The 14544-nt window shown below is 43.8% G+C and overlaps 1 protein-coding gene and 1 pseudogene across 2 annotated transcripts in view; both read right to left on the bottom strand.

Moving 5' to 3' along the window:
• LOC134355393 (cleavage and polyadenylation specificity factor subunit 7-like) overlaps nt 1-13443 on the bottom strand; it is a 39923-nt gene extending 26480 nt beyond the window's left edge. For both annotated transcript variants that reach the window (XM_063065197.1, XM_063065198.1), the window contains exons 1-2: nt 13339-13443; nt 4097-4345 (exon numbers count right to left, since the gene is read on the bottom strand). In XM_063065197.1, the coding sequence (XP_062921267.1) occupies nt 4097-4345; nt 13339-13443 (354 nt within the window). The remainder of the gene's footprint in view (nt 1-4096; nt 4346-13338) is intronic.
• Nucleotides 3422-3981, bottom strand: LOC134355395 (large ribosomal subunit protein uL11-like; annotated as a pseudogene).
• Nucleotides 13444-14544: the final 1101 nt, after the last annotated feature.

Below are 14544 nucleotides of genomic sequence, written 5' to 3'. Positions count from 1 at the left end.
ACCACTTTTGTAGAAAAATTTGCCAAGAACAATCATATTGATAAGTACCTTTTGTAATGTTTTAAATTGTTCTGTATTTCATTTAAATACATAATTTGTTACTCAGTTAAACAGCAGTTTGTCTTTTTATACCTTTTAACTATTTCCATGACACCAGCTAATTAGAGCAGCCACTTAATTGGACCAAAATATACTGGTTTCAATGAGTGCCAATTAACCGGAATCCACTGTAGTTTTCTGTGCACCCTTTTCTCGCCCTCGACTTCCATTCATACTCAAGCCCTTTCTAAGGATAGAAGATTGGCAGAAGGCAGACAGTAGGGATAAAGGGGCTCTTCTCAGACCCCTGGTGACTACTGCAGTTCTGCAGGGGTCAGTGTTGGGACAAGTTTTCACTTTATACGTTAATAATTTCGGTGAAGGAACTGACTGCTATGTGGCCAAGCTCTAAGACCATGCAAGAATAGTGGAGGGGTATGTATTGTTCCAGAGGCATGGATTCTGCAGTAGGACTTGGACAAGTTAAGAGAATGGGAAAAGAGGTGGCAGAAAGAATGCAGCACAGGTGTTATACACTTTGGAAGGGCAAATAAAGTGCACGTTCATGCTCATCTGCTGCTCTGGCCCAGCCACTTCAAGGCTCAAAATGTGCTTTCAGAGATGCTTTTCTGCACACCACATGGTTGTTTGCTGCAATGCATTGCTGCCTTCCCATCAGCTTGAAACAGTCTGGCCATTCTCCTCTAACCTCTCTCATTAACAAGGCATTTTCGCCCACAGAACTGCCACTCACTGGATGTTTTCCTTTGTTTTTCACACACATTCTCTGTAAACTCTTAGAGACTGTTGAGCATGAAAATCCCAGGAGATCAGCAGTTTCTGAGATACTCAAACCACCCTGTCTGGCACCAACATTCATTCCAAGGTCAAAGTCACTTAAATCACATTTCTTCTCCATTCTCACTTCTTCCCCCATCCCATCGGACATGTATCACCAAGCTCAAGGACAGTTTCTATCCCGCTGTTATCAAACTCCTGCATGTATTTTTGTTCAATAAGGTGGGCTCTTGACCTCACAATCTACCTCGTTATGATCTTGCACTTTCTCTGTAGCTTCTACACTTTATTCTGCATTGTTATTGTTTTATCTTGTTCTACCTCAATGCACTTTGTGACGGTTTGATCTGTAACAGTATGCAAGACAAGCTTTCTACTGCATCCTAATACACCAGTACACTAGTGTGGAACTAGATCTGTATCCCTGAAGTCTTTATGAATTTGTAACTTTTGTAAAATGCTTTTAGAATATAAAAGGAAGGAGATAATGCTGAGCCTATATAAGACACTAGTCAGGACACACGGAGTATTGTCAACAGTTCTGGGTCCCCTATCTCAGAGATGTGCTGTCATTGGAAAGAGTCCAGAGGAGGTTTACGAGCACGATTCCAGAAATAAAGGGGTTAACATATGAGCAGCTTTTCGCATCTTTGAGGGGGGAATCTCATTGAAACCTACCGAACATTGGAAGGACTAGATAGGGTGGATGTGGAGAGGATGTTTCCCATGGTGGGGGTAATCCAGAACTAAAGGGCACAGCCTCAAAATTAAAGAGTGACCCTTTGCAACAGAGGTAAGGAGGAATTCTTTTTTAGCCACAGAGTAGTGACTGTGGAATGCTCTGCCACAGATTATAGCGGAGGATAAGTCAGTATGTATATTCAAGGTGGAAGTTGGTAGTTTCCTGATCGGTCAGGACACCAAAGGACATGGCAAGAAAGCAGGCATAAGGGGTTGAGAGAGATCAGGGTTCAGCCATGATGGAATGGCGGAGCAGTCTGTTCCTATGTCTTACAGTCTTACTGTGAACAACATGGAACCTACAAAATCCAACGTGCTTTGCTGGTTTAGATAGGAAGCTTACCAAGTCTCTGTGTGTTTTAAGATAGGAAGCTGCTTTTTGACAGATTTGTTTTATGGCTGGGACGGTGGGATGTTTTGACAACAGAAGGAAATAGGATAGAGCTTCTAAAGAACAAATGTGAGAATCAGATAAGGATAAAGATAACAGCGGAATGTTACTGGATGGAGTAACCCTAATATTGTTTTCTGTTGTGGAAAAAAATTATAAAAGTCCTTTGGTTGAAACATAAGATCAAAGCTATTTTCCAGATGATACTTGGCTAGAAAATAAACTTCCCTTGCAAGTAAAATAATAAGTGCACTAATAATGTGATCCAGCTTGAATTTGTTGTAGTTTGTTACTTTATAGTAAAGACCTAGCTGAACAGTACACAACAAACCACACTGACCATCAAAACGTCACTGACCACACAGCACAGCGACTGCCCTATTCCCTTACACTACAACTCCAGCTGCTGTTAGTCCCATCCCAAACACACTACCATAAAAAAGAGCTAAAACACATAGTTTGTAGTCCTTGCAAATAACGACCAAATTGACATTATCACAATTTTACTCCCAATTAAAGCAACTATGTGCAGTCCATTGCTGCCACCAACTTACCAAGAAAATATTAATGTGGCCTAAATTCTTAACTGTTTCAGGTCTCCCAAATGTTTTAACAGATAGACAGTGCAGAGAGCTGTGGACACAGCTCAGCACATCATGGAAACCAGCCTCCCCTCCATGGACTCTGTAAGCACTTCTTGGTACCTTGGTAAAACAGTGAGCGCAATCAAAGACCCCCACCCATCCTGGACATTTTCTTTTCTCACCCCTGCATTGGACAAAAAATACAAAAGCCTGAAAGCTCAAGAACAGCATCTATTGCACTGCTCTGACTGTTGAATTGTCCCATTGTACAATAAAATGGACTCTTCACTGCACAACCGACCGTGTTATGACCTTGCACCTTACTGTCTATAGTGCACTTTCTCTACAACTACAATGCTGTATTCCACACTGTTATTGTTATATCTTGTACTATCTCAATGCACTGTTGTAATGAAATTATCTACATGAATCTTGTGGAAAAGTTTTTCACTGTACCTTGATACATGTAATAATAAAACAATTTATAAATTGTTTCCAGAGTAGCCCATTCTTAAGCTTCTATCTATCGACGGCACTACATTGAGGTAAACACCAAGCCATAATAATTCATACCTAGTTTCCTCACTAAGCATAGTTGGCCAATAAGCTGATAGACTGACATCACATCAGCAGTTCACTGTGCCAGGCATGTTTAACGTCAACACAAGGAATTCTGCAGATGCTGGAAATTCAAGCAATGCATATCAAAGTTTCTGACGAAGGAACCCGGCCCGAAACGTCGACTGAACCTCTTCCTAGAGATGCTGCCTGGTCTGCTGTGTTCACCAGCAACTTTGATGTGTGATGTTTAATGTTACATCGTTATATAATACCTCACCTCATATGTACAGATTTTTTTTATCTCAAAAGATTTTATTTTACTTTGCTGGGATCCTGATACCTGGCACTTTCTCTTCATTCAGTAGGACACTCAATCCTGCCTTCATTGATGTCATCAATGGCACTGTGAGGATGTTTGCCATCTATGTTGCAACCGATGGACTGAGCAGTTCCGAGGATTTCCTTCACAGTTCCTGAAAGGTCTCCGGCTAGAGAATGATGGCTCATCTGCCGGGCAATATTAACTACCTCATCAAAGGTGATGCTTCCAGTGTGTTTAATATTCTTTTGCTTCTTTCTGTCCCTGGGAGGTTCCTTCAGAGCTTTGATGATTAGGACAGAAGCTGATGGGACAACCTGAATCCGTGCCTGTCAGTTCTGGATGGTCAGCTGGATTGTGATACGAAGGCCTTTCCAGTCACCTGTAGCCTTGGCAATGTCATCACCCACTTTCTTGGGAGACAGACCCAATGGACCAACCTTGGGAGCCAAAGCAGAAGCTGCACCAACTTCACCTCCCGTACATCTGAGGTACACAATCTTAAATTCGTTAGGGTCGAATTCAGGAGGCATCGCGCTGGCTTTGACCTACACAGGCGCACGGTTTAGGTGTCGGATGAACCCAGGTTCGGGACGACCAAAAATTAGTTGCACCATCACCGACGCAAAAGATATAGATATATCACACTGTAAACATACTCACCCATGTCAGATTGCCAATCAGCAGACTCCTCTCAAGAAGTGGAACAGCAACCTTACCCGGAACGGAAGGTTTGGATGGAGTTGTGGTAGCTGGAGCTTCAGTCGTTGAAGCAATTGCATCACTTGATGAGCACTCTGGCAGATTACAACTGTCCTTTTTAGGGTTGAACCCATTGTCTAAAGGTACGCCTATTATATCATCAATTAAATCATCATAGAGATCCATCTGGTTCTGATTTTCATTTTCTGGCTGTGGGGAACAAAAGGTACAATGGTGAACACCGCATTTTCTCAGCAAACAACTGAATAACATGCCCATGTTTGGAATGTTCTATCTTAGAAGGGCCACCCATTGTTTCAACACCATCGCTGTTTTTATACAAAGCTCTGCTCCGTTCCACCGTGTCATCCAGTGATGTCACCAGTGATAAATATGACATGGCATTTAATATTCCCCACTATTGCAATGACGTTGAGGCTTTGGAGAGGTTCAGCAGCATGCTGCCTGGTTTAGAAAGCATGTACTTCATGGGGATGCAGTTCTGGTCACTATGCTACTGGAAAGGTACAATGCCACTGAACAGAGTGCAGAAGAGATTTGATTTTAGGGCCAAATTACAATTATAGGGAGAGACTACCCTAACTGGGGCTGCTGTCTTCCAAGGGAGGCTTAGTTATCATGGTGTAAACAGTTACATACTCATTTCCCTTAAAGAGAATTCAATATCTAAAGGAACTATTTAACTTAGCTGTAGAAAGATAAAGAGAAAAAGAATGGAGATTTGTAAATCACCGCTTGATATTTTGTGGTAATATTTTCTTTTTGTGTGTTGTGTGTGATTTAGGTATTGTGGTCCATGGTCCACAGGAATGCTGTTTCGTTTGGTTTTATATTTGTACACTCAGATAGCAATAAACATGAACTTGAAAGAGTCATACAGAGAGAAACTCCCACCACATTTAAACCTGCAGGACTATGTGAATCAACAGAAAAATTGTGCTATTAATCTAAAAGCACAATTGGGGTGGATGGGATAAGCAGACTCTCATTTCTTAAAAAAAAGTTTATTTGCAGAATCTCCAGATGAATGTTTTTTTTTTAAATTTCATAGCATTGCTTTATATTCTCTCAGCTCTGGGGATTTCTACAAATACATTAACATCTGTGGCTTGATTCAGATTCACTTATCGCAGGTACAGTGGTATTGTGAACCCTGTAGAATTGTCTCTATTTCTGCATAAATATGACCTAAAATGTGATCAGATCTTCATGCGTCCTAAACTAGATAAAGAGAACCCAATTAAATAAATAACGCAAAACATTATACTTGCTCATTTATTGAGAAAAATTATCCAATATTACTGTACATGCATTTGTTGGGAAAAGTATGTGAACCTTTGCTTTCAGTAACTGGTGTTATGCCTCCCACCCCTGTACAGCAATAGCTTCAACCAAACATTTCCAATAACTGTTAATCAGTCCTGCACATCAGCTTGCAGGAACTTAAGGTCATTCCACCTGAGAAAACTGCTTCAACTCTGGGATGTTGGTGGGTGCCCTTCCACAACATTTCTATAAGATTAAGGTCAAGACTTTGACTTAGCCATTCCAAAACACAAATTTTCTTCTTTTTAAGCCATTCTGTTGTTGATTTACTCTGGTCTTTCGGATCATTGTCTTGTTGCATTATCCAACTTCTATTAAGCTTCAGGTGACTATCTGCTACCGACTTTCTCCTGTAAAATGTCTTGATACACTTTTGAATTCATTGCCCCAACGACTGCAAGCTGTCCGGGCCCTGAAACAGCAAAGGAGCCCCAAGACACCATGCTTCACAGTTGTGATGAGGTTTTGGTGTTGGTGTTGGTGTGCAGTGCCCCTTTTCCTCCAAACATAAGAATGTGTATTTCTGCCAAAAAGATGGCTAGCATGAGAGGGCACAGTTTTAAGGTGCTTGGAAGAAGGTACAGAGGATATGTCAGAGGTAATTTTCTTTTTTACGCAGAGAATGGTGAGTGCGTGGAATGGACGGTGACGGTGGTGGAGGCGGATATGATAGGGTCTTTTAAGAGACTCCTGGATAGGTACATGGAACTCAGAAAAATAGACAGCTATTGGTAACCTAGGTAATTTCTAAGGTACACACATGCTCGGCATAGCTTTGTGGGCCGAAGGGCCTGTATTGTGCTGTAAGTTTTCTATGTTTCTATGTTTCAGTCTCATTTTCCCACAGAACATTGTCCCAAAAGTGTTATAGAATATCCAGGTGGCCTTTTGAAAACTCAAGACGTGGAGCATTTTTTTTTGGAGAACAGCGTTTCCTTCCATGAACACCATTCTTGTTCAGTGTTTTTCTTATAGTGGACACATGAACAGAGACTTTAACAAGTTCTAGAGATTTCTGCAGGTCTTTTGCAGTTACCCTTGGGTTCTTTCTCATCTCCTCCAGCTTTGCACATTGTGCTTGCCTTAAAGGCATTTATTTGATTTTGTTGGGTCTATGTTTTAAATGATTTGTTTGTGACTATATTCTAGTTAAAGTTAAAGGTTGATAACTATGTTATAGTTTAACAAAGTTAAGTTCAATGTCTATGGTATATCATGGCATGCGATGACGTCACCTCCGGTTTCACCGCGTCTTGGTTCGGGAAAGTGTGAGGGCAGGTGCCAGGCGTGCAGCATGATCGTGAAGAGCTCCGTTTCTACCCACAAAGAAACATTATAGAAGTAACGCCGTAAATTCATAAGAATGCATCTGAAGTAAAAATATTAACACGGTTTCTGTTAAGGAAGTGGCGGCTGGGGCAGCGCGCGTGCTGGCTTTTCAATTATTCAAACGCGGGGTTGGCTCGGGCCCGGCAGCAGTTTGACATGACCCCCCCCCACCCCCCGCCTGCTACTCTGGGCGGCTGGAGACACTCGCTAAAAGAAGAGAGCGCGCGTGGTCTCCAGAATGAAATAGACTCTGTATATGTTTGTATTTGTTTATCAACAGTTTTCACCATACGATGTTAATGTGGAAGAGTGAACAGCAAATGGTTAACCTTACTACAACTCTGTCTTCATTGGCTCCGGTTTAACTTGGGGTTTAGTCAGAGTTTCAACACACTGCACGAGAACACTACAGTGCTCTTGGTGTGATCTTTGCAGGCTGCCCACTCCTACAGAGTGTAACAATAGTACTGAGTTTCCTCCATTTGTAAACAATTTCTCTTTCTGTGGACTGAAGACTCAGGACTTTAGAAATGCTTTTGTAGCTTCTTCCAGCTTCCTGCATCTTTATAATCCTTCTTCTAAGGTCCTCTGAAAGTTGTTTCAATAGAGGCATGGTGCACATAAACAGATCTTTCTTGCGAACAGCAGGTTCTGTCAGCAACCTGACTTTGTGTGTCTTTTTTATAGGACAGGGAACCTTTACAACCCACAGCTCCAAAATCGTCTCATTAATTGGAACACCTGACTCCAAATAGCTTTTGTAGAAGGCATTACCCTGGAGGTTCACATATTTTTTCCAACAAATACATGCAATATTGGAATATGCTATAATATTCATGGCATTCACTATTTCCCACCGCGTACAGTTCTGCTCTCCCCACTATTGGAAGGATGTTGAGGCTTAGGAGAGGGTGCAGAAGAGGTTCACCAGGGTGCTGCCTGGTTTAGAGGGCACGTGCTATCACAAGAGGCTGGATAAACTTGGGTTGTTTTCTCTAGAGCATCGGAGGCTGAGGGGAGATCTGATAGAGGTTTATAAGATTATGTCAGGCATAGATAGAGTGAATAGAGAGCGTCTGGTTTCCCAGGGTTGAAATCTCATGCGATGAAGGTGAGATGGGGTAGGTTCAAGGGGAATATGAGGGGCAAGTTTTTTAACTCTGAGCGTCATGGATGCCTGGAATGCACTCCCTGGTATGATGGTAGAGGAAAATACGTTAGAGGCTTTCAAGAGACGTTTGGATAGGCACATGGTTATAACAAGGATGGAGGGATAAGGACATGGTGTAGGTGGGGGATTGGCGTTTGGATGTTTTTGATTTGCTTTTTAGCTGGTTCAGCACCACACTGTAGGCTGAATGGCCTGTCCCTGTGCTGTATTATGTTCTATGTCATAAATATTAAATAGACATACATCAATACATCTAATTATCATTGATTAATAAACAAGTATGTTTTTGTGTTATTTATTTAATTTGATTCTCTTTATCTAGTTTTAGGACTTACATGAAGATCTGATAATACTTTAGGTCATATTTATGCAGAAATAGAGAAAATTCTACAGGGCTCACAAAATTTCTAGCACCACTGTACATCGAAACATACATGCCGTTTGCATTAACAACCATTCTTGTTAACAACAAAAATGTGTCACTTGCGTAAACAACCAATACAATGCAAGGATGTACTGGGGGCAGCCCACAAGTGTCACCACACGTTCCAGCTCCAACAAAGCATGCCCATAATGCTCAGCAGAACAAGACAAACACAACAATGAAGGTCAAAACAAGACCTTTCTTCCCCCACCCAACCACACAGACAGGTCTCTAACCCCAGGACAAGTCTCCAGAGTTCTTGGACCTTGGACTCTCGGACTGGCTTATTCTCCTAACCAAACTTTATCAACAATGCTCACTTTGAAGCTATACCCATCATGCATCAGTTTGTCTCCCCAAATCCATCTGTCCATGGTCCTCACCAGGTTCCACCTATCAGGTCAGCCCTTATGTCACCCTCCTCTTCACCTCTTCACACCAGCTATCTCCCTTTTACATTCTCAGTCTCAATGGACCAACCCTCTGCTTCCAAAGCCTGGCCGACCCAGAAGTTTATAATCTTGCTCCAGATTACAGCAGTCCTTCAAATCTCCTTAGGAGCTTGAGCGAAGAACTGGTATGATATCTAAAACTTTGACAAACTTCTATAGACGCGTGGTGGAGAGTGTATCCCAGCCTGGTACGGAAACACCAATGCCCTTAAAAAGAAAATCATACAAAAGTATCCATCATGGGTAAAGCCCTCCCCGCCAATAAGAACATTACACATGTTGTCACAGGAAAGCATCATCCATCATCAGGGACGCCGGCCACACAGGTCATGCTCTCTTCTTGCTGCCACCATCAGGAAGGAGGTACAGGAGCCTCAAGACTCGCACCACCAGGCTTAGAAACAGATACTACCCCTCAACCATAAGGCTCCTGAACCAAAGGGGATAACTTCACTCACCCCCATTACTGAAATGTTCCCACAACCCATGGACTCACTTCATCTCATCTTCTTGATATCTACTATTTACTTATTATTATTTCTTTATTTCCGTATTTGCAGTTTGTTGTCTTTTGCACAATGGTTGAATGCCCAGTCAGTGCTGTCTTTCACTGATTCTATTATGGCTATCATTCTATTATGGATCTTTTTGAGAATGCCTGCAAGAAAATGAATCTCATGGTTGTAAGTGGTGACATATATGTACTCAGATCATAGATTTACATCGAACTTTGGACCTCTATGATTGGATGACCAACACAATATGTGATTATTTCAATATCAATTATATTAATTGATGGCTAACGACATAGAACAACGAAGAGTACAACAGAGAAATAGGCCATTTGGCCCACAACATTGTGCCAAACCAGATAAAAAGCAAATCAAAACACACAAACACAAATCTCTCCTACCGACACAATATCCATATCCCTCCATCTTCCTTACATCCAAGTGTCTATCCAAACGTCTCTTAAAAGCCTCTAATGTATTTACCTCTACCACCATACCAGGTAGCACATTCCAAGCATCCACCACTCTGTGAGTAAAAAACTTAGCCCTCACATCCCCTCTGAAACCACCCCATCTCATCTATAATGCATGCCCTCTGGAACTAGACATTTCTACCCTGGGAAAAAGATACTCCCTGTCTACTCCATCTATGCCTCTCAATCTCGTAAACCTCTATCAAGTCTCTCCTCTGCCTCCATCGCTCCAGAGAAAACAACTCAAGTTTGTCCAGCCTCTTGCGTTAACACATTCCCTCTAAAACAGACGGTACCCTGGTAAACCCCTGCACCCTCTCCAAAGCCTCAACATCCTTCCTATAGTGAGGCAACCAGACCTATAAGGAATATTCCAGATGTGGCCTGACCAGTTTTATAAAGTTGGAACATTACCTCCTGACTTTTGAATTCAATGCCTCAACTAATAAAAGCAAGTATTCCGTAAGTCTTCTTAACCATCTTATCGACCTGTGTAGGCCCTTAAACTACACGGCATAAGGGACTTCGAGGGGCAGGTTTTTCCACACAGCGGGCTGTGGGTAAGTGGAACAAGTTGCCAAAGCAAGTGGCAGAGATGGGTACAATTAGAGGTTAGCTTTACTTGTCACACGTACATCAAAACATACAGTGAAATGCGTTGCTTGCGTCAAATCAAATCGGCAAGGACTGTGTTGGGGGTAGCACCTGAATGTCGCCATGCTTCCATGCCAACAGAGCATTCCTAACGCACAAACTCCTTACAGACCCCAGTGGGAATCGAACCACCATCAGTGATCACTGAGTCTGTGAAGTGTTTGCACTAACCATTTGGACAGCTACATGGATAAGCAAAATTTAGACAGGTATAGACCAAGCACAAGCAGGTGAGACTAACTAGACTAGGCACCTAGATCAGTGTGGCGAGTTGGGCCAAAACACTGGTTACTGTGTTGTACAAGTCTTTGACTTTACAATTAAGTATGGATTAAAATCTCTCCACTATCTACCATCTCTAACTGTTTGACTGCCAGCTAATCTCAGAAATAATTTTCTAATTTTCAGGATCTCCCAGTGGCCACACATTTTAATTCCACGTCTCATTCCCATTCTGATATGACTATCCACGGCCTCCTCTACCGTAAAGATGAAGCCACACTCAGGTTGGAGGAACAACACCTTATATTCCGTCTGGGTAGCCTCCAACCTGATGACATGAACATTGACTTCTCAAACTTCCACTGATGCCCCACCTCCCCCTCGTACCCCATCCGTTATTTATTTATATACACACACATTCTTTTTCTCTCTCTCCTTTTTCTCTCTCTGTCCCTCTCACTATACCCCTTGCCCATCCTCTGGGCTTCCCCCCTCCCCCTTTTCTTTCTCCCTAGGCCTCCTGTCCCATGATCCTCTCATATCCCTTTTGCCAATCACCTGTCCAGCTCTTGGCTCCATCCCTCCCCCTCCTGTCTTCTCCTATCATTTCAGATCTCCCCTTCCCCCTCCCACTTTCAAATCTCCTACTAGCTCTTCTTTCAGTTAGTCCTGACGAAGGGTCTCGGCCCGAAACGTCGACTGTACCTGTTCCTGGAGATGTTGCCCGGCCTGCTGCGTTCACCAGCAACTTTTATGTGTGTTGCTTCTAATTTTGAGATGTTTTCATTGGAATAGAGCAGTTCTGAAACTTGAGCTCTGTTTTCCCGATGACACCTGCCCTGTTTGTGCTTCCAAGCATTTTGTTTCTGTTTTGGAATTACACTGCAGAGCTCCCAAACGTAACTTTCATATCTCAGTGGAATTACTGCTTATTTACAATTTAAAGTGGCAGATGCAGCACTACAGAGCGGGAACACTTAGCAAGGAGAACCCTAAACCCACTCAATGGCGGATTGCTTAGTAGAATATGGTCTGCGTTGGTTGTTGATCAGATTAGACCATAGGACAATAGCAGCAGAATTAGGCCATTTGGTCATCGAGTCTGCTCCATCATGGCTGATTTACTATCCCTCTCCACCCCATTCTCCAGCCTTCTCCCCATAACCTTTGACACCCTTATTAATCAAGAACCTATCAATCTCCGCTTTATATATACCCAATAATTTGGCCTCCACAGCCATCTGCGGCAATGAATTCCATAGATTCACCACTCTCCAGGTAAATAAATTCCTCCTTATCTCTGTTCTAAATGAACATCCCTCCATTTAGAGGCTATGCCCTCTGGTCCAAGACACCCCCACTATAGGAAACATCCTATCCACATCCACTTTATCCAGACCTTTCAATATTTATTAGATTTCAATGAGGCCCCCCCCCCCACTCTTCTAAACTCCAGTGAGTACAGGCCCGGAGCCATCCAATGTTCCTCATATGTTAACCCTTTCATTCCTTGGATCATTCTGGTGAACCTTCCGGACCCTCTCCAATGCCAGCACATCCCATCTTAGATAAGGAGACTAAAACTGCTCACAATACTCCAATAAAAATTGCTGGTGAACGCAGCAGGCCAGGCAGCATCTATAGGAAGAGGTACAGTTGACGTTTCAGGCCGAGACCCTTCGTCAGGACTTCAAATCTCTTACTATCTCTTCTTTCAGTTAGTCCTAATGAAGGGTCTCAGCCCAAAATGTCCACAGTACCTCTTCCTATAGATGCTGCCTGGCCTGCTGCGTTCACCAGCAATTTTTATGTGTGTTGCTTGAATTTCCAGCATCTGCAGATTTCCTCGTGTTTGCACAATACTCCAATGCCTTACATTCTTGCTTTTGTTTTCTAGTCCTCCTAAAATTAAGGCTCATCAAGAGAGGACTATGTGTGATATTGTTTACAAAGAACAGTGGGTATGCTTCATGAGAGAAATCTCAGTCCGTATATCAACAAACCCCTCCCACCACACCACCTGTCCTACAGCATCATGTAGTTTGGAAACAGATCTTCCCCACCCCACACCTGATACGGATTGTTCCTCCCCCTCCCGTATATACTCCGAATCCCCGCGGCTGGACCACCCGATTCCACTCCCACACCTACTCCGAGCAGCCAACCTCTAACCCTGAGGTTATGGTCCTCAAATACCAACTCCGAGCCCCGGTTGTAACCCCCCCCCCGAAACCCTATCACCCAGTTGTGGTTACGTCCCCCCACCGAATATACCCCCATCCCCCAGTTATGCCACCACGCCCACCCTACGAGGGTCCCCACCCCCACCCAACCTCCGGGTTATTCACCCGCCCCCTGATACATCCGTCGAAGCCCAATCGCGATTTTACCACCAACCTCGGTTCGTGACCCCGCCCCTCGTTACCTGCTCGGAGCCAAAGGCGTCCGCCCCTCCCCTCCACCACCACCCCGGTTGCATCCCCATCCCTGTTCGAGACCCGTTGTGGCCCCCTTCCCCCGGTTTTATCCCCGCCTCCAGCAGCAGCCCGGAAACGCTGATCTCCAGTTTTGCACCCCGGCCCCTGGTACCCGGGGAGCCCCCTATCCCTAGGTACTTACCCCACCCCCCGGTACTTGCTCGGAGCCGCCAGCCCCGGCCGCTCCGGCCTGCAGCAGCCCATGCACCGCCATGTTCGAGTGGACCGCCATTTTAAAACAACCCATGGTGCCAAGCGGGCCGTAGCCGGGTGGCTGGCGCTCTCACTGGTCTGCGCCCTCTGTGGCGGCCGGTGGTACTGCAAGCGGGGAACGGCGAGTAGTAAATAACAAGCGCCCGGCATCCTGGAAGGAATTGTTAAAGTTCATAGATTTCACTGTCTAATTACCACGTGAAAATAACACATCCAGCCCCTTATATCATTTAACAAGTAGAGTTTATTGTCGTGTGCTGCGAGGTTCAGATTCAGATTTATTTATCCATATGTACATCAAACATCCATCTCTCAGACAATCAACACGGGCGCACGTCGGGGAAGTGTGCTTAGCCCACTCCCTATACCCATGAATGCAAGGCTAGGCACAGCTCAAGTGCCATCTATAAATTTGCTGACGATACAACCATTGTTGACAGAAATTTAAGACGGTGACGAGAGGGCGTACTACAGGAACAAGGTATCTCAGCTGGTGGAGTGGGATCGCAGCGACAATCTTACACTCAACGTCAGTAAGACCAAAGTACTGATTGTGGACTTCTGAAAGGGTAAGACGGGGGAACACACACACCAATCCTCTTTGAGGGATCGGAGGTGAAAAGAGTGAGCAATTTCAAGTTCCTGCATGTCAATATCTCTGAGGATCTAACTTCGATACAGCTATAAAGAGTGCAAGAAGCTAGCTGGATTCGAACCCAGGACCACTCGTCACGAAGTCTGGTGCAGATGCCACTACACCACTGACCAGTTAATTTAATTATTGAATATATATTATAATTACCGTATTTCACAGTTTCTTTTTCTCTGTTATGTGTTGTGTTGCACTGCTGACACAAAAGTCAACAAATTTTACAACATATGCCAGTGATAGACTTTAATTCTGAAAACATACAGTGAAATGCATTGTCTGTTCGGCCACCAGCATAGCACGTCCACCATGTTCAGCAGAACAACAGCAAAACAAAGCAATACACACAAAATGCTGGAGGAACTCAGCCAGCCAGGCAGCATCTATGGAAATTAACATAGAGTTGACACTTGGGGCTGAGACCTTTCTTCAGGACACAGAAGGAAGGGGGAAGATGCCAGAATAAAAAGGTAAGGGGAGGGGTAA

Source organism: Mobula hypostoma, chromosome 13 (genome assembly GCF_963921235.1).
Source record: "Mobula hypostoma chromosome 13, sMobHyp1.1, whole genome shotgun sequence".
In the NCBI taxonomy this organism is placed as follows: domain Eukaryota; kingdom Metazoa; phylum Chordata; class Chondrichthyes; order Myliobatiformes; family Myliobatidae; genus Mobula; species Mobula hypostoma.
Note: the sequence above shows the minus strand (reverse complement) of the source record. Positions and strands in the feature narration are given on the sequence as shown.